Source organism: Carettochelys insculpta, chromosome 2, assembly GCF_033958435.1.
Source record: "Carettochelys insculpta isolate YL-2023 chromosome 2, ASM3395843v1, whole genome shotgun sequence".
Classification (NCBI taxonomy): domain Eukaryota; kingdom Metazoa; phylum Chordata; order Testudines; family Carettochelyidae; genus Carettochelys; species Carettochelys insculpta.
The window spans coordinates 105,399,873-105,427,144 of record NC_134138.1 but is presented as its reverse complement, the minus strand read 5'-3'; the positions used below and the strand labels follow the sequence as shown (position 1 = coordinate 105,427,144).

Below are 27,272 nucleotides of genomic sequence, written 5' to 3'. Positions count from 1 at the left end.
ACTGTAACAGGAGTTACCTAAACAGTTCAGTTTGAAAATGACACTGGACTAGTACTCATAAATAAAACAATTACATTGAACTACAAAGAGTTTTAAAGTGAGCACAAGGCATTAAAGTGGTTGCAAGAGAAATAAAGTGGCATTAAAATGGCTGCAGTAGAAAAACACAAATGCTTTGCAGTAGTAAAACTTAAATTAGTCTTGGTTCAAGATAAAATTCCTACTAAACGTTCCCAGCAATAGCACTGACCAAATTCTTAATCAGAACCATGCCCCAAAATCCAAAGGTCTTTGGTGAAAAAAGAGAAATATCTCTAGGGAGAGAAAGAACGCTTAGGGTAGCTTTGTCCCTCACTTTCATTGTCCAGTCACCCTTTGAAATGCATTTTGCTAAAGGTTATGCTAGATCATTCCTGCTGTGAGGTTAAAGTCATGGGGCCTCAGGATGAAAAATTCTCTGCTGTTATTGGTTAAAATATAGACTATGTTCTTCCTACCTCATTCTTGCCAAATAACAGCCATTTGACAGGTGACTGCCCCTCAGTTTTGATGACACCCGGCCAGAAGTGTCAGCTTGTCTTTTGTCTTTGGAAACAGTTACAAGATTTTAAACGATATTTTACAAGGCATATTTTGTACAAATATTATTTGTATGTTCATGCTGTAAATATAGAGGCGCATTTGGCCACAGTCTGGCAAATTTCTCACCTCTATTTCTTTCTCTTCCTGCCTCCTCCCATATTTCTTTGTTCCTCCTTTATTTTTCTCTCCCACTTTCTCTTTCATTCCCTGCACCTTTCACCTACTATTGGTCCATCCACTCACATTTAATAATATATCACTTCCACTCACAAGTAAGCTTATCGTGTACCTGTTCTCTCTCCCCCACACAAAACACACACACTCCACAAAACTGCCCCCACAACACAAAATCCACATAGCAGATCCAGGAGATATGCAGTTAGCTAGATGGGTGGGGAGTGTGGGTTTGGGATAGGCAAGGTGAGAAAAATTCCAGAAGAGCAGCATTAAGGTTCATGGTGGTAGAAACATTTAGAACTCAGGGCCTGCCATCCCTATCAGCACAATCTGGATAATGATCTGAAGGAGTTTCTGGGACTGTACTGAGAGAGTGGCTGAGCCAGGGCAGTAGATTTAAGGACTGTCTGTGATGCTGCGAAACACCTTGAGATTACTCTGGAAAGGGAAGACTGCTGCAATTTGGCCAGAGAGCTAAAACACGAAGGTGAGGTGCTGCAGCTCCTGAGGAGCAAGAGATGAGCTGGTGACCAAAAGAAGAGAGTATCAGGCGAGCTGAGTAATCCCCAGGCATGGTCAGAAGGAGGCACTCCAGCAGTCAGTAGAGGTCCCCATGACAGATGGTCACAGAAAAAAAAAATATTCCAACAGGACTTCTGATAATTGGCTCTGATCAGAACTGAGGTTACAATACTCAAATCTAAAATTAAGACGTGCACAGACTGAGATATTAAGAACCCACAAGCCTGTAGAACACTTTTTTTCCTCTTTGATAATTTCTACAGCTGGCAGGGACGTGCCAATGGGCGGAATCTCGTCACAGATTATGAAATCGCATACTGCCAGCTGTTCAGAGTTTGGGTACATCAGACTGGAGAGAGGCTTGAATTTGCAAACGCCCTCTGGAATCAAACCAGACAATTTTTTCACAAGATAGCAATAATAATATAATGCTGAACTTACATTTCAATTTTAATCTGTGGCCCTCAAAGAGGGTTAGAAACAATAACCAAATGAGCCTCACAACACACCTGAGGAACAGATAAAGAAATGCTGGAATGCAGGCACCTACATATAGGCTAATAAATGTCAGAACTGGAAAAGGTCTTTGTGATCAACTAGCCTGACCTCCTGTATAACACAGGCCATAGAACTTCCTCAGAATAATTCCTAGAGCAGATCTTTTAGAAAATAACAAAAATATTTATTGTGATGATGGGATGAGATGCGTCAGCTGATTCTAAAAGTGCACAGCAACAATATACAATAATTTAAGTTAGGAAATAAACAATACTGTATCCAGTTGGAACTAAAGGAAGAATTTGGAAGCAGTTGGATTAGTTCTTCAGGATATCAGATTCAACACCTCTGCTCTTATGCAAGATGAAGCATGCCCATTAATGACACCTGAAAAATGGTATCACAATACCCCCTAAAATTATGCTAGGGTATCAAAATTCTTCAACACGTTTACTGTTCTCTTGCCTCAATCACATGGTTTAACTTTACATTATGTTCACATGGCAGTTGCACCTCCCTTGTTTGGCACCCTTGGGCCCTCACTGGTGCTAAATGAGGGAAATTGCCAGATCAGAAGGGATCCGTTGCCTTCAAGTCCCCCAGCCTGTTGCTCCTCCCTGCTGCCAGCTCCGCTTTGCCCCACTGGTCCCTACTACTTCAAGCCCTCGGGCCTCCTTATCGCAAGCCTGGAGCCTGGCGTCTGCTGAGTTGATATTGGTCCAGCCATTCCCTGGCTTCTGGCTTCTGGCTCTGGCCCCACAGAGACCAGCTCTGGTCCCGGCCAGGTTGTCGGATGCTGTCCTGGCACCGTGGAGGCCAGCTCCAGTCCTGGCAGGGCTGCAAAGGTGACCCTAGCCCCACAGGCTGCCACCGCTGGCTAGGGACACAAGCCCCACCAGGTTCCCCTGCCCAGGGCCACTAGCCCCACTACCAACAGGCTCTGCCCAGACTTGCCCCTACTGGCTTTCCAACCTGTGGCTCTCTAGTCCAGCAACATCCATGGTCCAGCCAGATCATGGATGTCGCCAGACAAGAGAATCCTGCTTGTGGGAAGTGCAACTGTACATTAATAGATTTCAAAGCCAGATGGGACCATTGTGATCAGCTCGCTTGACCTCCTGCATAACAGCCACAGAACTGCCCCAAAATAATTCTTGGAGCACATCTTACAGAAACAAAGATAGGACAAGAGTGAAAAAGAGGCCAATAGGCATGATAAGCTGTAAGAGTTTCATATTTTTTAAAATGTCTCATCTCAGAAGAGTCACTCTCTGAAATTTCATCTCCCAGAGTGTTAGTGAATCAACTTCCTATAATTCCTATGTCCTTACTCTACTTTTACTTGTGCGAACGCGTACAGTTCTGTTTTCCAAATACTTGTCACCAGTGTTACTGACATCAGCTATTTTTATCTTATTCATACCTTATTTCACGTATTTTAAATTACAGTTCTTTTGAGAAGCCATAAAGGAAGTTTTACTGCCACCTCTTGAAAGAAGCAATTTTTAGGGTTATTAAATTACACATCTCTGACCTTAGTCAGTCATAAGAGAGTCATTCACTCACAAACAGAACAATAAAACTTACCCTCCACATTTGGAAAGATGAAAATGCATTGTAACCTGCCCCATTCAACTGGCTGTGAATGCCATTATGCTGGTGTAAATCAAGTCCAGTGTAAAGTGGGAGTAGGATTGAGGAGAATGAGTTCCAACATTTCCACTTCAAAGGTTTGGTGGAAAAATCTTATTGTGGCATGGAAATTAAATACATAAGGATCATTAGGAACTAGGCAATTATGTGCTTTTATAATCTCTGAGTTTCTTTCATAATTACCAGCACTGTCAATTGTTGAAATCCTTACTGGTCTTAAAAATAGAGGCAAAAGACTGAAAGGGCTAAGAAAGTGATTTTTTTTTCACCCATAGAGGTCATGTCTACATTGAAATCTTTTGTTGATATATCATCATTGGCCAGGGTGTGATATTTATTTTAGAACATTTTTATACTGGCCAAAACATTAGGATTCATTTATATCAGCTAAGAAACGTTTTTGTTAGTACAATTTATTTTGTTTGGTATATAAACCATATCACATAAAGAACCCTTCTGACAATATAAACTGCATCTATACTAGGAGGGTTTGCCAGTACAGCTCTAGCCTGTGTAATAGTGTGGTGAAACTTGTACGAGAGCTGTTGCTTTTCCTTTGATAGAGAGAGGATTCTAATTAAACTTTCAACGCTGACAAACGTCAAATGTATCAAAAATGGCAGTAAGAGACAAATATTAAAACAAAAAGTACCCTGGAAACCAGACATTTTTTCATCTTGAACAATAAAGATGCATGGTCAACCTATCAATGATAAAAGCTTGTCATGAATGCATGCCTGTAAAGGGTTAAACTCAGAGACAGTGGGTTCTCTGTTGGCAAGCAGCCAGGTGAGCCAATGGGAAGGGAGAAGATGATTTTTGAATAAAAGCAGTTTCCTGCTGAGGGGTCATTTTTTTGTATGGCAGAGGAGAGAGAGAGAGATATTTTAGCCTGAGCAGGCTTAAGGGATTCAGTAACTATCCAGGCCACAAGGAGATCTGGGCATACAGATACGGAAGTAGAAAGGAAATGTTTAGGCAGAAACCATCAGGATTATTTTTTAGTTTGGGTTTGGTGCAGGACTTCTCAGGCTGGCTGATATACCCCCTATATGCTACTACTTTTAAGCTGAATCCCAGGGAAATAATTCTCTGTGCTTTAACATTCCTTTTTTCAAAAGTTGCTCTAACGCCTAGAACCCAAGTATGCTTTATTACACAAATCTTTTGTTTTTTAAAGAAATCACCTCTTTAAGGGAATTACTTGATTTCTGTCTCCCAGAGAAGGGTCTGTGTATGTGCCTGCCTAAGACTGACAGGTCAGCTATCAACTGCAGCTTAATTATTTCCTCTTTCTTTTCAAGCTCTCTCCTAAGGGAGGGTTAAGAGCTTGAGGTTACCACACAGGGAGACAGCCCAAGTGGGGTCCGCCCAGGTTTTAAAGAGGGATTTTCTCACTTCCGTGGTGGTAGCTGCATCCTGGGACCAGGGAATCTGTGACCTAGGGAAGCTTTTAAGCAGACATCTATGGAGGCAAGATACGTTTAAGATCTCTTGCAGGCCCCCACCTTCTGCACTTGGAGTTGCAGAGTGGGGATCAGCCTTGACAAAACCAAATATAGAAATAAACTAATATAAATAACACCACGGCAAAAAGAAGCATTTTAACAGAAATCAGTAATTGTTTAATTCAAAATGTTATTAAAATAAACCAGCAAAATAGGATACTCAGAAAAAAATCAGCAGTTCTGTCACTCTGTCGTCAAAAAGTGCTTTAAAAAAAAGAAAATCTGCAACACTATAAGGCCGTTTCTACACAGGAAGCGAAAGATGCTAATGAGGCGCGGATGCAAATTCCCCGCGCCTCATTAGCATAACGTCACGTGATTTGGAATGCGGAAGACTGTTCTTCTGGACTCAAAGCACCGTGTAGAAGCACGGCCCTGAGGGGAGGGGGGCTTCCGGAAGGAAGTCCTCCTTCCGGAGGCCCCTTCTTCCCAAAAATGTTTGGGAAGAAGGGACCTCCGGAAGAAGGACTTCCTTCCAGAAGCCCCCTCAGCGGCCACGCTTCTACACGGCATTTTGGAGTACGGAGGAATGTCTTCCGGACTCCAAATCACGTGACATTACGCTAATGAGGTGCGGGGAATTTGCATCCATGCCTCATTAGCATCTTTCGCTCCCTGTATTAGCATGCCACTTCCGAAGGCCCATAGCTGCCTTTACATTCTGTCAGTAAGGTACTTTCAGCAATAAGCATGATTGTTTAGTGCCTTGTACCTTGTGTGCTCATTTACATCTGTTCAAAATACTGCAGAATGGACCTGAAAATATTTCATAGCCACTGTGCACAAAGTGCATGACGGGGCAAAATCTGAGACATCTTTTTTTTTTCTCTTGATCTTAATTTTGGGGCAAACAAAATGATTCCCATGGCTTGGTTAGTTTCTGACTGTAGCAGAAGCATTGGGGCCAGTTGAGCAGATGATCTCAATCCCAATCAATGAAGTCTCCCAAAGCCACAGTGTGGAGTGAAATTTGGAAAGGAACCAAGTGTATGTGACTACATGTATCTGCTGGATAGCCTCCTCCATCGTGGTAATGGCAGGTACACGGTACACAAGAGCTACTGCAGCTCTGATGCTTTAGTTGCTGTTATGGAGAACCTCAAGATACCTTTTCATGCCTTTTGGATAGTACTGGAAAGTTTTCCTCCCAGCCAAGGCAATCCACAGAACCCTTAAGCCCACAACACTCTCAGGCTGTGTTTACATTAGCACTGAATCTCAAAATTAATTTTGAAGGTAGGGCTTACTTCGAAGTTAAGTGCAGAGTGTCTACACACATCATACATTACTCCAAAATAGCGGTTGAAGTAAGGGGGCCCACCTTTGAAATCCTTATTCTATTCCTGGGACTGGAATAGTGCCCTATTTTGAAGCGTAACATCGAAATAGGACATGTGTAGATGCTCCAGCTCCCGTTACTTTGAAGTGGCAGGTCTGCCATGACAGCAGCCCACAGGAGCCTGGAGACACTCTGCCCAGCCGGGGCTATATGGTCACTGCCCTGCCAGCCACACACAAAGATGTAACTACCCAGCAACCCCAGGCAGGATGCTGAGAGTATGTTACAAGCAGGGGAAGCTCAAGCTCCCTGCAGCATGACTACTCCACAAAGACACCATGCCGACAGCCACACCCAGTCAGCCATGTCAGTCAGCCAGGAGCCCTATGGCCCGCACTGTGAACCCAGCCTGGGGTCCCAGCAGGCCACCCAGTGACAACACAAAAGGGGCCCCTCCTCATGCTGTGAGGAGAGGAGGAGGTCCTGCTCCAAACCAGCGCATGGCAACAGAACACTGATGCATACAACCGACGGGCCAGAGAACTCATTAGCCAGGGGCACGCCACTAGGAGCGGGGAGCGTGTTTGAACAAAGGCAAAGGAGCTTTGGCAGACCTGTTGCCAAGCCCAGGATGCAGCCAGCTGGTTGGGATTGTGACCCACCTGGTGCCCCTCTTATTAGGTGCTCCACCACCTCCTGGGGCCAAAGGTGGTGCAACCACTGGAGAACCTCATGGACACCGCTGCCCACAGAGATAAAGGAGGAGCCAGACGCAGCCACTGAGGAGGAACCAGGACTCACAGGCACCACTAGCACCTGCCTGGGGGACCAGGGGACAGAAGCTGGGTGTGAAGACAAGGGTTCCAGCAATGGGTCCCCCTCCTTGGTGCCATGCAGGGCCACCCCTTGCCTAGTGCTCGCCCCCTGGCCTCAACCTGGCTTGCCTCAATCAGGACTGCCCCAATGGTGGCCTCGCCCACCACAAATTAATGTCCGACAGAGTGGTGGCTCTCCGGCATGGCCAGCTTCCACAGGACAATGGTTACCCTCTTCTGCAGGGGTAGTGTGGGCCACCTCCTGGTGTCCCGTTACTGGAGGACTGGAGAAAGCCAGTGGCAGAGCTCTTCAAATGTCTCCTTGGCTGCTGCAATGGCAGACTGGCTACTTTAATGTAACGGGATGCAGAGCATCTACACACATCCTATTTCAATGTTACACTTCAAAATAGGGCACTATTCCCTTCCCAGGAATGGAAAAGGGAACGTTGAAGTTGTGCAGCCACCAGTCATCATCCCAGTTCCCCAGCATGAGGCAGTCCCACCAGTCAGTGCTGGTGTGAAAGCCCCAGCGCTGCCAGCTCACCAGGGTGGAGTGCAGCCACTGCCCCTGGCAGAGGGCCAGCAGGAGGGGGCCTATCCATCTGGCTCTGTGATGCTGCCGGAGGATGGCCACCAGCAGCACTGCCAGCAGGCTGGCCTCAGCCTGGAGGAAATCACCGTCAGGGAGCTGCTGACAATCCATAAGTCTCCTCAGTGGCTCAACTCTGTGCTAAGGGTGTGCTGTGCCGTGTACAGCCTGGCAGCCCAAAGCACATGCAGGGTATGTGTGTTGGGAGTGGCCCTTTAAAGGGGTGGCTGGTTGCAGGTCCCGTCAGCCATGCGACCCCATCCACTCATTTTCTGGCCTCTTTCTTCGAATAGGGGCCATGGGTGTGTAATTGCTTCCTTTTGAAGTGCCAGGCTGCTACTCTGAAGTAGCAGACGGTGAATTCAATCTGCTTTGTATGTGTGGATGTGCATTTTTGAAGTTTGTTACATCAAAGTTGAACTTTAAAATAAGCTCCTTCAAAATTATGATGTAGTGCTTATTACATGGATAAAAAGTAAGTCCTTTTGTTTGCATAATTCTCCACATGTCTAAGTTTTGCTATGAGCTATTAGCAATACACTTATTTGACAAACCCCTTGTAATAAGAATTTATTTTTTTTTCTTTATTGAAAGAATTAGGTATTTTTGAATGTTAAAGAAACCCACTTTCCTTTTAATTCTAATAATGAAGTATATAATCTATCTGCCTCATCAGGGTTGCTATGGTTAAAGCTTCAGAGTAATTTCATTTACAAACCTCATTCATCTTTTACAGTACTGGATTATAAAAATGTTAATCTGGAGGAATTTAAATATAGCATTAGAACATTAAGTATTAAAAATGCTTCAACGTTCAGGATGAAGTATACAAAAACAAAAAATAAAGAAATCAAAGCTCTTACTGTCCCTCCTTTATTGAACTTACTGAGACTGGAAGGAAGGAGTAAGAATGGAATTAGACTTACACCTTTCATTTCCTGATTTTTCCTGGTTTATATAATAATATATGTACTATTAAACTTCAGTTTGTGATTTGTTTCCTTTCAGATCTATAAAAATTAAATGCAAAATGCATACCGTTCATGGAAAAATGAGTCAGAAAAAGAGAAGCTAAGTATTAAAAATTATGAGCATAAGTCCTCAGTAGGCACTTTAACAATACTTTAAAAACACATTTGGGGTCTCTAAATCCTAGATTTAATATATACTTCCGTTTGTTTTCTTGCATAATAAACAACTTGTCTTTTAAGTAAAATAGAGACATCTGAAGAAACGGTAGGGTTACAATACTGGAGATGCAATGCAATCTGACTACAGGGAAAACTGTTTCTGTTGAGGTTTCTCAAACATATGAAACCTCCAGTAAAATCAGATTACATTAGATTTACAATGTGTTTATATACACCAACAATCATTCAGGACTCTTTTTTTTTTAAATAAATGATAAAACAATGAAACAGTTCACAAGCATATTTTGCCCCCTTTGGAGGTCAACATAAAATTTACATCCCAGAGACACAAGTATAAAAGAGAGTGGATGGCTATTTCTCAGTTATCCATCCTATGGTCAGAAGCACGATAACTGATGTTTTTAAAATAGTTATCTAATGGCAGAGCCAAAACAACTTCAGTAGCCAGTAAAGCTGCTAAGGAGCAAGTGTGACAGGTAAGTCCCATTAATATACAGGTTGAGTCTCTCTAGTCCAAAACACTCTCATCTGGCACCATCTATAATCTGAAATGATTCTAATTAGTCAGACAACCACTCATCATGGGTATCGCCAAGTTTCCTGTGATCCCATAAAGTTTGTTTACAGCCTCCAGTCCTGTTCCGTGCTGTTATTTAGATGTAACTAAACATTAAACATCTTCTAAGAGCCCCGTAAGCCATGGAAGTGTTAGTAATGTGCTAGACAATACTCATCTCCTGCGAATTCTCTCATTTGGTACTGGTCAGGTTCCGAGGGTGCCAGACTACAGAGATTAGACCTGTACTATATACATATTGTGTGTGCGTGTATGTGTGTCCATCTGCATCTTTGTTCGAGAACTCCTCCTAAGTGGTAGCAGCTGGGACTGCCAAATTTGGCATGCAGCTTCCTCTTCTTGTGACTTAAAGCAAAGTAAGGGTCTGGTTGTGCCAGGACAATGGAATGTACCTGGAATGTGATTGTTTCTCATAAAACGGAAAAGGAGGAGTCTGCGAGCAGGGACAGTTACTCTGCAAAATGACCACAGGGGGACAGCAAAGGGTAAGAGATGGAGACCAGGACTGCTGTATCCCCACTGGGGTAATAGAGGGCAGGGGAGGAGAAAGAGACAGCTATCTGCAATATTTTTGAGAAAGTGTATCTGTTAGCCAGGGAGACATGCACCCTTCCCCCAGCTGTGCCCTGAAGCTACATCAGCCATGGACAGGCACTTCTCGCCAACCTGCTGTGGTGAGAGAGGGTTGGGGTTGGCTTCTCTCCTGGGGGCAGCCTGCACACTAAACCCCTTATCCCCAGCCCCACTCCAGAGCAATGATTTAAACAAAAAAACATGATTTCAGTTAGGGACTTAAGCAATACCAGGTAAACCCTCTAGTACAGATACAAAGCATACTGTAGCCCCTCTGTATTCTGAGTGACACTCCCCAAAGAGCTGTAAACATACAGGGTTCAATTCTTCCTGCAGCCAAGCTCCATTTGGCTTTGGGGAGGAGCACCAAGCAGTTAAATACAACTTCTTGAGTCCACTGCGCACCCCCCTGCGCCTGAATACACACACCCAGGAGGGGGCCACCCACTGTCTGGACTGTGTAACCACAGACCATAGCCAAATACTACAAGGGTCTGGAATGGAACACAGAGTAGAGGGTGAGCCTGGGTTGTCCTACCAAGTACTGCAGAGTGGTACGGCTTGGGGCAGTGAACTAGAGGACTGCTGTTGTTTCTGCAGGAGTCACAGAGTGTGAGGACTGTCTGATGCTGGGTCATTAGAGAGACTTGCAGGGACTCTTCCCTACTCTGGAAGGGGAATCACAGTGTGATCTGGTCTGAGACCTGAGTCATAATATGACAGAGATATGGGTTAACTCTGAACCGGAGCAGACAGAGCTGCAGACTGTAGAAAAGGAGGAATGGGGTGTTTATCTGGGCAGAGCTAATCTCCAGGACTGCTGGAAGAGAGTGTCACCCAGTGGTGAGTGGAGAGTCCTATGACACCATCTCCAACAGTCAATCACTTTAAAAAAAAAAAAAAAGCTACTTTATTATTATCCAGGACTTACCTATGGGCTTCAATGCAATTCAAAGCCATATGTATCCAGGGCAAGGCAGACTATGATGCATAGTCATTACACATGTTAAGTGCTTGTTACTGCTGTAACCCACCTCTGCACTGCTGAAGACTTACATGCGCTTTCTTTCTTATCCTGTGCAATTTGGCTTTGTTTGGTTGTAAAATTCACTCAGTAAAACTCCTTTAATCTGTATCTTGTTAGAGTGCCGCCCCCCCCAGCATGGTTTTACCCAGACTGTCTGGTTCAAGTGCCAAATTCAAGGGTAGGAGGCATGGAAGGACAGTTGGGAGATGCAGTGGGCCTGAGCCAGACTCCACGTGGGGCAGGAAGGTAGCACTATCTCTCCTCCAATTCTGCCCTGGCCCCGGAAGTGGTCCTGGCTCCTGGCCTTGTACTTGGCCTCATCCTTGTCCTCAGCACAGCTCCACACCCGAATGGGGGCCTGGCTGCCAGCTCCCACCACAGCCTGATTGCAGCTCTGCTCCAACCACAGCTTGGGTCCCTGGCCCTGGTCTCAGCCACAGCTCTGAGAGGGGACAGAGGAATGCAGCCCTCAAAGGTTTGGGTTGCCAGGTGCTGGGTTTCTGTCTGAACGCCCCACCAAAGAGGAAATCTGTTAGTCTCTGGTCAGATGTACTACCTGGACACCACAAGCTGGTTAAAGAGTGGTGGGGGGAAGGTGCTGGGTCATTAACAGCCATGTGCTCAACTGTAGCTGCTCCAGATCTGCAGGCATGCTCCAGGTCACAGTGCAATAGCTCCCATCCCAGACCAAGAGCAGAGGGAGCCCAACTGGGAAAGGGGAAGGAAAGTGGAGACAATCCAGCAAACAACAGGAGGGAAGAGACAGAACAAGGGGCAGGGCCATAGGGGTCTGACACCAGCAATTAGAGAGGGAGTAACACTATAAACAATAGAAATGAGATATTTAATAGAGTAGAGTGTGTTTTAGGCAACAGGAACATTACTACATGTGGTACCGTTTCCTCTGTTGTCCTTCCTGGCTTGGACCTTCCACTTGTCTCCAACTTCATTTATATCTTGATTTTGAATTCTCTTCTTCCCACCTATGTCAGTAAGACTTCCTGTCTCCAGTTGTACATTATTTTTACTCATGCTCCTGCCTTAAATCTTTATCCCTCACTTTTCACTGTGAATTTTGCAATTCCCTGCTCGAGGGCTTCCCCAGATGTTTGATCTCAATATTCAACTATGTGCAGTGTGCTCTGTTTTGTCACACATACAAAGAAGCTGATAGAACTATGTAAATTTCCAGGATGTAGTAAAAAGTTACCTTCATGTTCTATTGTTTTCCCCCAGGCACTCCTTGAATTTGTTCCATCCAATTGGATGGATGAATTCTTTATTCTGTATATTATCACATTTAAACATATAATCAAAGTTTCTGGGAACAGTTGGGTTTAAACAACCCACCTAGTTATGGCATATCGAGGTGGAGGAGGTCTCTAAGATCAGCAGAACTTCTCATTTTGCCAGTGCAAGTTTTTAAAATATTGGAGGTAAGATCTTACCCTTGTCTTTTGCTCCATCTCCATCATTAGTCTTTCGTGTTGCTCAGCTATTGCCAGTGTTGCAGAATGGACTTTCTGATAGATCATCTCTCCTTCCCTTGTCTGAAAGGTGAACAGTCCCTCTCCTGTGTCACACATCCTGGGATAAGTGGCAGGAATGAAAAAAAAAGAGTGAGTACTTGTTTCATAACAGTTAAAAATTAATGTCCTGACCGCTATAATTCATGTGCACACCCTGCTGTTGGAAACGCCTTCCCAATTTTCATAGTTACATTTCTGGCATTTTGAACCTCTACTGGTTACTTCTACCATGAAGAAATGTATTCTCAGACGTGTATGCAGGACTTTGTGAAAGTAGCTTTTTGATTCAGTTTTAGTCACCCAGGCAAAATAGTCTGAACCAAAAGAAAGGCATCATTATAATAAAATAAGAACCCTTTAGAAATGAAGTCAACTATTTACAGCATTGTTTCAGAGGCATATACTGGTGACTATGTAATTAAATTTAATTCCCTTTACCACTTCATTACTCACCACTATGCAAGGTATATTATACCTCCACTGCACAAATATTTTAACAAAACACCAGCACTTCAAAAATGCCATTGTGGTCTACCAGTGGAAAAAGTTTGTACTGAGAGCCAGCAAAAAGTGGATTAAGAGATAATATTCATATTGCTGGAGTACATTTGGACTAGACAGCTTCTATAACTAGCCTGATGTTTATAGAAGCCATTTACTGGCTGCGTCTACACTACAAACTTACTTTGAAGTCAACTTCGAAGTAAGCTGCTACTTCGAAGTAGCATGCAGGGCATCTACACACACTCTTCCTTACTTCAAACTTAACATCAAAGTAAGGGAAGCTAACATTGAAGTCACTACTCCATTCCTGGGAATGGAGCTGTGGCTTACTTTGAAGTTTAACTTTTAAGTTAAGTGTGTGTAGATGTTCTGCACTCCTTACTTCAATGTAAGGGGTCCACCAAGGAGGTGGCCACCTTGAAGGACGGAGACAGTCTAGCCAGCCCAGACAATGCTCTATGGTCCCTGCCAGCCACCTTAAAGGAACCAGCTACCTGGCAACCCCAGAAAGGAAGCTGAGACTGTGCCACAAGCAGGGGCAGCATGAGCTCACCCTTGGACTGCGCCTGATCAAAGCATCCGATTGCCTGGCCACTGGCCACCTTGGCAGCACACCAGGACCCGCCCCCCAGGCCGTGTGGGCCCTGGATGAGGAGTCCAAGGGCTTACAGCACCCAGGCAAAGGCCGTGCCAGGAGGGGTCCATCCTGGACCGAAGACAAGCTGAAGGACCTCCTCACTCTGTTCGGGGGGACGAGGAGGTCCTTCACCAAACAGGCGTCTGGCAGAGGAACATAGAAGCTTTTGACTGGCTGGCCAGTCATTCATTAAATAAATAAATAAATAAAAATTATCCCTTCTATCAAAAATTTGACACAAAATTCCTTGAAAGTGTGAAGATTTTTGACCAGCTCTAATATTAGTAATGCCTCTTCCAGTCCTCAACTTTATTTCTGTATGGGATTGTTGTGTCAAATATTTATGAATATTTATTGACGGGGCTCAGCTGGCTCCTTTCGTGACATCAACACTGATCTATACATAAAACATCAGGTGAGTGCCAGGCATAGTTCAGCAATTTTTTTCCTGGAAGGAGCACAAGAACAGTTGAGATCAACCTGGAAAAATTGTATCACTGGTTAGGGTGGGGGAGCTTGTAGGAAAGATTTTTGGTGCAAATATTTGCTAATAAATCGATAGAGATGTGCAGCTGAACAGGAAAAAGCAAATCATTATATCCTTTAGACAGTCTAAACTCATTATAACATACTCTATTTATTGCCACTTCCAAAGCCAAAAAAAAAAAACCACCACCAAGATTCAATCTGTTTACATAGGGAGCAGGAGAGGGTTGCTAGAAAGCTTGGCATTAATTCAATGAAGGTAAATATAAAAAGATTTGTATTAAATTCCAGTGGAGATTAAGGTCTTTCTGTAAGCACCGAAAATATTTTATTTATTTAGCCACAAGTCTTCAAGGATTTTCTGGTACAAATGAAATGTCTCGAGAGGTTTGAGACATCACAGCAACAGCATTTTCGTTCCCTTAAGGCATCGTATAGCTGGCATTGAGCTTCTGTGTAAAGAGATCTTAATAAAATTCAAACAGCGTGAAATAGAAAGGCTGGAAAAATGATGTGTTTCACAAACTGAAACAAAACACTTTTTGTTGGTTCTAGAGAAGGAAAAATATCAACAAGGGATCACAACAAGCAAACAATGAACTGGGTTTGATTAAGATTCAAGAGTTAAGCTTCTTATTTGAAGAAAGCAAAGCATAATCATTAGCCAGAGCCAAAACAATGAAAATCTAAAACCATCGAACCAAAAAACAGCAAGTAGTGAAGCTGGCCCATGCAGAGGTAGGGCAGCTTATCATGGTGAAGCCTAGTACGGAGGATGTATCTTCCAGTTGGAATCAGGAAGCATAGTGTGTTATATTATGCCAACACAAGGAAGCTATTTATGGTAGCCTTCCAATAAATATTAAATAAACTGTTTCTTTGGCTAAGGATTCACCATCCACACAGCTGCTCAAATGGGGATATGTGTGTCAGGGGTGAGGAACCTTACCCTGTAAGGTGCTGAGCAGGTTTAACTCCCCTTGAAGTCAATGGGAGCTAAATGCAATCAGCACTAGAGCTGGTCTAAAAAATTTGGACAAAGCTTTTTTTCTGTTAAAAACACAATTGTCTTCAAACCAAAACAAACGAGACAACACAGGGACTTGAGCCTGGGTCTTCTACATATCAGATGACACCGCTAACCAGTAAGTTACTGTCTATAGGCTCTCTAGCTCATTCATTTTTTCCACAAAAAATTCGAAAGCTCTTGCTTTTGTTTCACTGCAGAAGAAAATCAAGACTCGCTCCCTCCCCACAAAACGGAATTGTTTTCCAGACAGCTCTACTCAGCTCCACTGAGTGCTGACCTGATAAAGGGACAGTAGTCTCTGGAAAGATTCCACACGGACTTAACACAAACAATCAGTTTCTCAAGGAGGTAAGAGTCTTCATGCTCAATTGCCTGGAATATTACGAAACAGAAAGGTAACCCTAATTATTTGTTTTATTTCTCTCAGATGGCAAGAAATAAGAGTCCACTAATAATGAAATGTAGCACACTGTGGGCTACGTTCACTCCAGCTGGGACACAGAGATGCAAATTAAATCAGAGAAACTAGCTACAGCTTGAGGTGTGGGATTAACTCTTACGGGTGCAGGCAGGAGGTAACGAGGGAGAGCTAATGTTTTTCCCATTGTTGGTATCTCATGAACTGTGCTGGGAAAGGGCAGCTTTACTTTCTGCCAGGAACGCCACAGTAACCTTGTCAGTGGAGACTGCCGAGCATATATTGAATCAGCACATCTCTAACGCTGCTTACACATGCACCAGCTAGCACTGATCAGGATACAATGTCCTGAACAGCCTGTGTTATCCCCTGGTGTGCTGTCCTTCACTTCCCATTGCACTGGTCCTCAATATAGCTTTGAAACACTTTTATTCAGACTTCTAGGCATTTACAGTGACACTTCCTCCTCTACACCACAAGGTGCGTACTTTGCTTTACACTGGCAGAAGACAGCAGAAATGGAGGTGCAACCATTATTATCTTACAATTTGGGCAAAACCAAAGATTCTTGCACATTCATGTCCTGGGTGACAGAGAAATCTGTTTGCTCATTTTTTATTTATTCAAAATCATAAGAAGTAGCCTACAGAAAAAGAAGCCAAACTTATCTGATGAATGATGTTTAGCTGTGGTCAAGGGAAAATGTAAAGGTCTGCAGATAAATCTCACATTGCCAAGCAGCTTCTCTCTAAACCTCTATGAACTCGAAACCAAACAATTACATTCTTATGTACTAAAATAGAAATATTCTGTACAGTATTTGAACTCTATCACACAAGATGATAGAATTCTTAAGAGTACACCTTTTATGCACAACAGTTCTAGGCAATTCACAGCTTTGTTCAATTAAGTTGAACTTTACTTTGTCATTTAGTTACACTGACATTTTGTTCCTTCGCAGAGTTGTGTCAGGAGACAAATAACAACTGTCATGGAACACTTTACAGTGGGTATGAACATAGCTTTCACGTGCAAGCACAAAGGAAATATGAGAAGAGGGAAAGAGCACAGGAATGTAGATCAGAATGAACATATACTAGGTCCACCTAGTCTAATACTCTGTCTTCTGACAGTGGCCTATGCAACATGCTTCAGAAGGGATGTACAAGGCAATTATTGAGTCATCCCATCCCAGCATCAGGCAGTAAGAATTAGAAGGTAAAGCCACAGGTGGACAAACATTTTGACATTGATTTTTTCATTGGAAAAACAGCTTCTCAAAATAGACTTTAGGGTCAGAAAGGGCCATCATGATAATCTAGTTCAGGGGTTGGCAAGAAGGGCCATTTTTTCCCCAATTTGGTAAAAAACTCAATAATATGTCAAAGCATTTCCATGCATGGAAATACGAGACGGTCCTTAATAAATAGTATCAAATGATACTTTTTGTAACATCTAGTTTAAGAACAGAGAACACAATATGATTTGTAATGTGATACATGTTTACTGTAGGAGGTTCACAAACTTTTTTCACATCCTATTTCCTCATGTTTATGTGTGTGTTTGCACCACTGTCTTCCTGACTTTCACTCCTGAACCGTCTCTCTGTGGAGGACCCCCGGGGGGGAGCTATTCAATGTTTCAAGACCACATATTGTTTGCTATTTAGATATGAATTGTTCATATTGGGGCTTTTAGATGTTCACTGTCTATCAAAAACAGTTTTTTTTCCCACTTTGTAATTATAGTGTTGTGAGTCACAAAGAAGTCCTGAAAGAGCTGCATGCGGCTCCAGAAACACAGGTTGCAAACCCCTGATTTTAACCTCCTGCACACTGCAGGTCTCAGAACCCTGATGCACCCACTCCTGTGAGAAACTCCCAACCTCTGAGTTACTGAGGAACACGAATCAAGATTAAAGACTTCAAGTTGCAAAGAATGCATAATTTACACTACAGGTTGAACCTCCCTAATCCGACACCCTCCGGACCTGACTGGTGGCAGACATGAGAATTTGCCAGAACAAAGGAGGTCAATATTACCTGGTAGCATTACCAAACCTGCGCTCTTAGAAGACATTTAGGGGTAAATGAGAGCTAAACAGCAACACAGAACACTGAGAGACAGATCTGGTGGTTGGAAACATACTTTATGGGACCACAAGAAACTTGGTTACACCCAAAATAAGTGGTCATCTAGCTAAGTAAAATCATGCCAGATTATGGATGTTGCTGGATAAGAGTGTTCCAGATTACAGAGTTTCAACCTGTACTGTAAACCTGCAAGTGACCTTTGCCCCATGCAGCAAAGGAAGAAACTTTTTACCCAAAATGACTGACATATTTTTTTTTCATTTTCTGCAAAATATTTTGTTTTTAATTTGTTACAATAGAAACTCAAAACACCAGAGATATGAAGTGAGCAGTTAATCACACACCTAGAGAGAAAGAAAGAAAGAAAGAAAAGCAAATACTGTACAACATTTTGTTAAATGTAAATTACTCAAAAAAGAAAAAAAGCAACATTTTTCTTCTGCGTATTAAAGTTTCATAGCTGTATTAAATCAACATTCAACTGTAAGTTTTCAAAACAATTGTAGTATTTTATTCAGTTATGAAATGCATCATTCTCTGAAGTGTTCATAACTCTAAAATTTTACTATAAATGAAAAATGTTCATAACCACTTTGATTTTTAAAAAAATCAAATATTCTGGATAAAAGCTGAATTTCAAAAGCCAATTAAACAAGGTTAAAAAAAGCCTTAACAACACAGATTTTTTTCATGATTTTTGAAGTTTTGATTGTCTTTAGTTTTGCACATCATCGAGACTGTACTTTTATTCCTACCTCTACCACAGATTTGAGCTGTAACCTTGAACAAATCTCTCTGACCTGAATTATGACTGTTTTCAGATTTCAAATGTCTCAATTTATATATTGGAAATGGGGTGGTATAAAGTCCAAATTACTTGAATTATTACAAAATGGCCCAGATAGATGAATGGAAACATACTGATCTGAAGACTTAAGCTAAAATCTGACGTAATATAATACAGATTGAACTGTTCCAGTCAGGCTCCCTCGGGGCCTGACCTGTGCTGAACCAGAGAATTCGCCAAAGCACAAGAGATAGATGAATATTGTCTAGCAGCATTACAAATACTTGCACTGCTTACTGGGCTTGTAGAAGACATTTAGGGGTAAATTAGAGCTAAATAACAGCACAGAATATTGAGAACCAGGACTGGTGGCTGTAAACAAACTTTATGGGACCACGGGAAACTTGGCTACACCCATGATAAGTGGACATTCGGCTCACTGAAATCACACTGAACAAAACATGTTGCCAAACAAAGGCATGCCAGACGAGAGAGGTTCAGCCTGCACAATATAAAACTATGTATGAGGACATCAAATGCATTTATACTTCTTTATACACTAAACAATAACAGTTACCAGTTTGCAGTTTTGTAATATAAATTAAGACGAGTTGCAGGAAATATCTGTGTTATTAGCATGTAGGTCTGTTCACTGACTCTGTTAGATTAATTGTTGGCAAACTGTGGCATAGTAAACACCATTTTAAAGCTAATTTTCCAGAACAGTAGCAAATGTTTCTATTAGCCCAGTAAATGAACAACAAAATATTCATCTGCTTTCATATTTGATATGTTCAGCCATACATCATATTAAACTGGGGATTCAATATGCAGCATTGTAATTGCAGATGCCCACCATTATCTAAAGAATATTTTACTTTGAGCCTAACTCAGACCCATTGAAGTCAGTGGGAAAATACCCATTGGTTACAGATCAGACCTTTCAGAAAGAAAGGGGAATTAACAGTCCACAAAATAGCAACTCTGAAAGATACTTCATCTTGATATGTCATAGCATTAGCTCTCCAATTAGCTTTTAACTGTAGGATCAACACTAGATGCTCCAACTGCATTCTTTAAGAAATACATCTAAGATAAAAGCACTGAGTAGACTGGAAGTAGACCAATTATGAAAATTACCCTGGCTTACTCATATGTTCCACGATACTTGGTTTAGTCTGAATTTCTTTGTATAATTTTTTTTAAAAAAATTGTTTTTGCATGGATGCAAGTATCCACCCACTATAGAACTACGTTGAGAAAGCTAATGATGACATAACATATGCATGGAGTTGATGGTTGCCATTTACAAATGTCACTTCTCTCCCAAAGAGAGCTTAACTCTTTCAAGTCATGATTACAATGTTTTTGAAAAGTTTAATGAACAGACAACACAATATTCAGCCGTTCTTCTTAAATGTGACTTTTCCTCAATGGTTTTAAATATATCTATAAATAAGATCTTAATGTGAAAGGCACAAAAAGCAAACAAAACAGATTATAGGTATCACTTTTTACTTGGTTATCTAAACAGGTATTTCAGTGCAGCAAACAGGAGCAGCTAACAGGGAGTTTGCCTGGGAAAACATCCTAGAGAAGTTCAGGTGAGTGTGGCATTTGGGGGGCTGCGTTGTGCGCTCGTGGGCTGAATTTCTGTTTGTGCATTGTTTGATTTTGCAGAGAGGGGCAGTTGGAGTAGCTGCCTGTGTGCCTGAGCATCTGTTTTGCAGAGAGGGGCAGTTGGAAAGAGTGCTTGGCAGTTTGGCAAGTTTGCAAGGTGTGAACTGGAAAAGCTTCCTTCCAGGTGGGCCTTCAAGGTCTGATTAGATTGGAGGCAAAGGCTTTGAGCCCGGCCTAACCAGCTAGCAGCTCTGTAAGAAGGCAGCCACAGCGAACCCTGTGAGAAGCGAACAGGGAGTTTGCCTGGGAGTTTGCCTTAGGGGGAGCCCCATACTTGTTTTCCCTTTCTTATACAGGGTTTCTCTTGTGTCCTTCAAGGTGGCACTTGAAACAAGTAAGGGACCTCTGAAAAGGGAAAAAATGGACAGTGACATGACTGGTGAGAGGTCTGCTGTTGTGACTGGCATGGCATGTGCCATGTTTGTCTTCCTCCTGGATGACAGAAAGGATGTTCTATGTACCAAGTGCAAGGTGGTAGCCATTTTAGAAGAGAAGGTTAAAGGACTTGAGGCACAGATATCAACCCTCAAGTCCAACAGAGAGGGTGAAGACTTTCTGGATACACGACAACAGATAAAACTGCAGGAACAGAAGGCTGCTCAAAACAAGGAGGAGAACTGGAAGCATGTTACCTCCAGGAGCAGAAAAACAGTTCAGGTCTCTCCAGTTCCAGTGGAGTTAAATAACTGCTTTCGGCCTCTCTCCACAGGTGAAACAGCAGAGATAACTGGGGATGATACCTCACAGGGATTGAATCTGAAGGAGTCCCCATGGTTTGTAAGGCATGGGATACACAGTCCTAGGGATGGGAGTTCTATGACCACCATCCCTAAAAGAAAAAGATGGGTGGTGGTGGTTGGGGACTCCCTCCTAACAGGGACAGAGTCATCCATCTGACGTCCGGACCTAGAATCCCGGCAGTTTGCTGCTTGCCTGCAACTAGAATCTGAGATATTACAGAGTCCCTGCCAAAAATTGTTAAACCTGTAGACCACTTCCTACTTCTCCATGTAGGACCCAATGATACAGCTAAGAGCAACTGTGAAGAGATTACTGCCAATCACGTAACCCTGGGAAGGAAGATCAAGGAATACGGAGCTCACATGGTGTTCTCGTCTATTGTCCCTGTGGAAGGAAGGGGTCCGTGTAGGGATTGTTGAATCACAGAGGTAAATACGTGGTTGTGTAGGTGCTGTAGCAGGGAAGGATTTGGTTTCTTTGACCATGGGATTCTCTTTCATGAACAGGGATTGCTGGGAATAGATGAGATCCACCCAACGAACAGAGGAAAGAGCATCTTTGCAGGCAGGCTTGCAAACTAGTGAGTAGGGCTTTAGATTAGGTTTGTCCGGGGAAGGTGACACAAGCTCTGAGCCAAGTGGGGAAGTAGGAGGGAACAATCAAGTGGGTTTCGTGGGTGAAGAGGAGAAAGTGGGCCAATTGGTCCCTTCTCTAAGATGCTTTTACACTAGTGCCAGAAGCCAAGGGAACAAACAGGAAGAATTAGAGGCCCTGGCACAGTCACACAAGTATGAGGTGTTTGGAATAATGGAGACTTGGTGGGATGATTCGCATAACTGGAGCACGGTCATGGAAGGTTATAAACTGTTTAGAAGGGACAGACAGGGAGAAAAGGAGGAGGAGCAGTATGATTGCTCAGAGCTCCAGTATAAGGAGGGAGAAAATCCAGTTGAGTGCCTTTGGGTTAAGCTTAGAGGCGGAAGTAACAGAGGTGATGTTGTAGTTGGTGTCTGCTATAGGCTGCCAGATCACAAAGATCAGATAGATGAGGCTTTCTTCAGGCAGCTAAGTGAAGCTTCCAAATCACAGGCCCCCTCCTCATGGGAGACTTTAATCATCCAGATATTTGTTGGGAGACCAATACAGCAGCACACAGACAATCCAGGAAGTTTTTGGAGAATGCTGGGGATAACTTCTTGGTACAAGTGCTGAAGGAACCAACCAGGGGCCGTGCGCAACTTGACCTGCTGCTCACAAACAGGAAAGAACTAGTAGGAGAAATAGAAGTGGGAGGAAACCTGGGCTGCATTGACCATGAGATCGTAGATTTCAGGATCCAGACAAAAGGAAGAAAGGTGAGCAGTAACATACAGACCCTTGATTTCAAAAGAGCAGACTACGACTCCCTGAGAGAACTGATGAGCAGGATCCCTTGGGAAATGAAGATGAAGGGGAAAAGAGTTCAAGAGAACTGGCAGTATTTTAAAGTTTTACTGAAGGCACAGGAACAAACCACCCCGCTGCACAGTAAGAAATACAAACATGGTAGGCAATCAGCTTGACTTAACAGGGAAATCCTTAGGCAGCTTAAAACTCAAAAAGGATGCATACAAGAAATGGAAATTTGGACAGTTGACTAAGGAGGAGTATAAACATACAGCTGGAGAATGCTGGGGAGTAATCAGGAAAGCGAAAGCACAATTGGAACTGCAGCTGGCAAGGGATGTGTAGAGTAATAAGAAGGGTTTCTACAGGCATGTTAACAATAAACGGGTTATCAGAGAAGGTGTGGGGCCATTACTGGATGAGGGAGGTAACCCAGTGACAGATGATATAGGAAAAGCTGAAGTACTCAATGCTTTTTTTGCCTCAGTCTTCACGGACAAAGTCAATTTCCATATGATGGTCCTAGACAATGCAGTATGGTAAGGTGGAGGGCGGCCATCTGTGGGGAAGGAACAAGATGAGCACTAGACCCGTGTGTCTGGATTTAATGCACTCAAGAGTACTGAAGGAACTGGCAGAGGTTATTGCTGAACCTCTGTCAATTATCTCTGAAGACTCTTGGAGATCGGGGGAGACACTGGATGACTGGAAAAAGGCAAACGTAATCCCCATCTTTAAAAAAGGAAAGGACAATCCAGGGAACTATAGACGGGCCAGCCTTACCTCAATCCCTGGGAAAATAATGAAGGGAATCCTCAAGGAATCCATTTTGCAGCACTTGGAAGAGGGGAAAGTGATCAAAAGTAGCCACCATGGATTCACCAGGGGAAAGTTCTGCTTGACCTATGTCATTAGCTTCTATGACAAGGTAAAAGGCTCTGTGGACATGAGGAAGTCAGTGGATGTGATATATCTTGACTTCAGCAAAGCTTCTGATACAGTCTCCCACAACATGCTTGCCCATAAGTTAAGGAAATATGGATTAGATCCTTGGACTATAAAATGGATAGTAAGGTGGCTTGACAGTTGGGCCCAACGGGTAGTGGTCAATGGCTCAATATCTGGATGGCGGTCAGTTTCAAGTGGAGGGCTACAAGGCTCAGTTCTGAGGCCAGTGTTATTCAACATCTTTATTAATGACCTGGATGAGGGACTGGACTGCACCCTCAGGAAGTTTACAGATGACACATAACAAAGGGGAGAGGTAGATACATTGGAGGGTAGAGAGAGAATCCAGAGTGACCTGGATAAATTGGAGGACTGGGCCAAAACAAATCTGATGCGGATCAATAAGGAGAAGTGTAGAGTCCTGCACCTGGAGCGGAAGAATCCCAAGCATTGTTATAGGCTGGGGACTGACTGGCTCAGCAGCAGTACGATGGAAAGGGACATAGGGATTATAAGTAAACAGTGTGCCCCTGTAGCCAAGAAGGCTAATGGCGTACTAGGGTGCATTAGAAGGAGCATTTCGAGCAGATCTAGAGAAGTAGTTATTCCCCTCTATTTGGCACTGGTGAGGCAACATCTGGAATATTGTGTTCAGTTTGGGGCCCCCCAGTATAAAAAGGATGTGGATTTGCTGGAGCACGTTCAGTGGAGGGCAACAAAAATGATTATGGGGCTGGAACACAAGACCTATGAGGATAGGTTAAGGGATTTGGGCTTGTTTAGTTTACAGAAGAGAAGACTGAGGGGTAATTTAAGAGCAGCCTTCAACTTCCTGAAGGGAAGCTCTAAAGAGGAGGCTGAGAAACTGTTGTCAGTGGTGTAAGATGGCAGAACAAGGAGAAATGGTCTGAAGCCGAAGAGGGAGAGCTGTAGGTTATATTTCAGGAAAAACTACTTCACCAGGAGGGTGGTGAAGCACTGGAATGTGTTGCCTAGAGAGGTGGTGGATTCTCCATCCCTCGAGGTTTTTAAGTCCCGGCTTGACAAGGTCCTGGCTGGGATGACTTAGTGGGGGTGGATCCTGCTTGAAGCAGGGGGCTGGACTAGATGACCTCCTGAGGTCCCTTCCAGCCCTATGGTTCTGTGATTCTGTGATTACAAGATCTACCCTTTTACTAGGTTGAGGAGTACAGTACTTTTTCAGAGGCTAGTGCAGAATGTTCAAATACTGCCTACCTTTAAAACAGTTTCCACTGATTTCAACAGGAGTTCTCCATCTAAAACTGTATAGAATGCTCTGAAGATTTATGGCATCAGTGGCAAGTATAAGAGGCAGGGCAAATCAATGCTTTCCCAACCTGCCTGCTTGGCAGCGCCTACACTCTGTTCCCACCTCCTGCCTCCCCTCCCCCCTCAGCACTGCTTCCCAGTCTTCCAGGGCTATCTGGGCTTCAGCACCACTGAGGCTGCAGCCATGCCATCAACTGTCCACGGACTGAACACCACTCATGCTCAGGTACCAGGGAGGCCTTCCACTCTGGGCCTCTATGGCCTATCGCTCAAAGGAGGGCTGCAACCGTTCACCACACAGCCTCCCCTTGTGAGAAGGAGCAGTCTGTTAGAAAGAGTAAGCTTCCAAAGAGGTGTTATTCAGACGTCAGAGATACTCCCTGGAAAGGACATGGTGCACAGGATGCAGACAGAAAAGGTTAATTTAAATTAAGAAAATACTTAATAAAAATCCAAAGAGAATCAGATCATACTGTATTAATAAAAGCAGCATTTGCAGTTATATTATTTAGGATAAACCATCTAGAGCAAAGTGTGAGATATCTAGGTACACTATGCATTTATACGCCTTCCTTTGAAACAGACAGCACTTGTCACTGTTACAGATGATATACTACACTAGAAACACTACTACCAGTATGGGAACTGTTATGTTCTATTTCCAAGAGGCCTGTTTGGCTTCTGAGATGGGGTGCGGTCACAGAAGAACCCTTCCAATGGTCCCACATGTGCTGGTCATGCCACTGATATCCACCTTTTTGCTCTCTGGGGCTCTCCATCACCCTGTCCTGCTGAACCAGATCCTCTGGTCTCCCCCAGCCAAGGCAGAAAGTTGGGGTTACTGCCTCCAGCAGAGTATTGCATACATGGTTTAAATACAGCTGTGGGTGGATGCAATTCCAGGGCACAGCACCTTGGAGATAGACCCCAGAAGGGACCAAAATCCCAAATAAATCTGTCTCTCTCTATGCAAAATGTTTGTACAGGGAGGGCTCATTAGGTAAGCCCCTTTATCAATGAAAGGGAGATATGCACAGTGTTAGGCATCCTCAGGTAATATCAGTTTACATTGGGCTTGACTAAAATAGAAGAGTTTTTATTAAGCAAAACAGTAGGATTTAAGTGGTTATAAATAAAACAGGAAGATCAAAGTGAATTACCAATCAAACAAAAGAGAAAATGAATAGCTAATTCTATTTTTGTGAGTTCTTATCTTAATAAGTTGCTTTTATGTCAGGTGAAAGCTTCAAGCCAGGAATTATCTGACCCTGACTTGAGTCTCCAGTAAACTGTAAAGCACTTCTGTTTCTCCTTAGGGTTTGTCAGGCAATTTCCAAGGCAGGCTGAAGACAAAAGATGGAGAAAACCCAGGGCCCACTTTATACCTTTCCCCTGTGGAGGTAATTACATTGTTCTCTTTGGCTGCGTGTAGGCTACAAAAATAGCTTCAAAGTTGCTTACTTTGAAGTATAACTTTGAAGTAAGCAACTTCAACGTAGAACATCTTTGCACACCCTACTTTGAAGTTAAACTACTTCCGGGAATGGAGTAGGACTTTGAAGTAAGGCATAATGTGCGTAGACTCTCTGCTGGCTACTTCAATGTAGTGCTTAAACTTCAACATTAACTTCAGTGTTAGATCCTAATGTAGACCCATCCTTTGTGTAAAAGTATATTCTAAGATGGAGACTATCACACTGCCTGCCTGCTAGTCTGCATGTAGACAGAAAAGTTTTTCAGATGTGGATTGGCCCTTATTAAGACCTTTTATCAGCTAAGTCCTGCTGTCCCCCTACAAGCCAGAGTCACAATAGGATAGCCACACCTCCTGTTGAGGTCTTCACAGGGATAGATAATTTGGAGCACAAATATGTAGACAACTCTTAAAACTTCAACTACACAAATGATACATACATAAAAACAGACCCAGATTATTTTACTATTGAAAATGACAGGGTACAAGACACATTTTGTCTAAAGCATCTCTGAGTTACACATATTTATACTCATAACCCATTTTCCACGTGGATGGGGGAAGGTGTTGTGGAAGTATAAGATGTGACATTGTACATAAAAGAGTTACATTGTAAAAAGAAATTAAATCACACTGATACAATGTTGCTTCTAAGCTCAAGAAGGGGAGGTTATGCTGATTTAAACAGAGCCAGGTGTGCCTGGAAAAGCAGGAACCAGAGCATTAGGTGCTAAACGGCGATTAATTAAGGTAACTAAGGAGTCATTGGCAGGGGATTGCTGAGGGTGATATGGAAATGAAGGTACATGACTGGTCTCAGGGACTATATGGGGTGTGTGTGTGTCTGTTTTTTTTTCTTTCTTCTTTTGTCTATTAACTTGCCTTCTTGATCTGTATAAATTAAGAGACCTGAGCCCTGGGAGGGGGCTCACTTTTCTAAATGTATTAGCAGAGCAGCTTTGCTAATAAACAGAGTGGTCTGACAAATTGTGAGTCTTGAGTCTAACTTTGACAATTTGGAGGTTCCACCGAGATGGCAAGCATCTTCGCTGAGACTGTGTGATCCCTGACTGCCTTGCAGGACGACCGTGGCAGCCGGTGCCTGGACATTTAGTCCGAGCGGTCCTCCACGAGATGGAAAGGTGCACAACCGCAGCGCAGTCTACGCCATCGAACCTGTTGGTTCCCACTCTGTTCTGGTAGGGGTCCCGGGATCTAACTTCTGGAATCTGATCCTGATCAGGTAATTATTCTTTCTGGGTTTTGACTGGTCTGAGGACCGTCCTGTCTCTGTGTCTATCCGTCCTCCCTGTGG

The 27,272-nt window shown here is 43.3% G+C and overlaps 1 protein-coding gene across 2 annotated transcripts in view; it reads right to left on the bottom strand.

The window, feature by feature from the left end:
• Positions 1–27,272, bottom strand: part of DOK6 (docking protein 6) — a 420,268-nt gene that overhangs the window by 84,454 nt on the left and 308,542 nt on the right. For both annotated transcript variants that reach the window (XM_074985856.1, XM_074985858.1), the window contains exon 6: positions 12,403–12,541. In XM_074985856.1, coding sequence (XP_074841957.1) covers positions 12,403–12,541 — 139 coding nt within the window. The remainder of the gene's footprint in view (positions 1–12,402; positions 12,542–27,272) is intronic.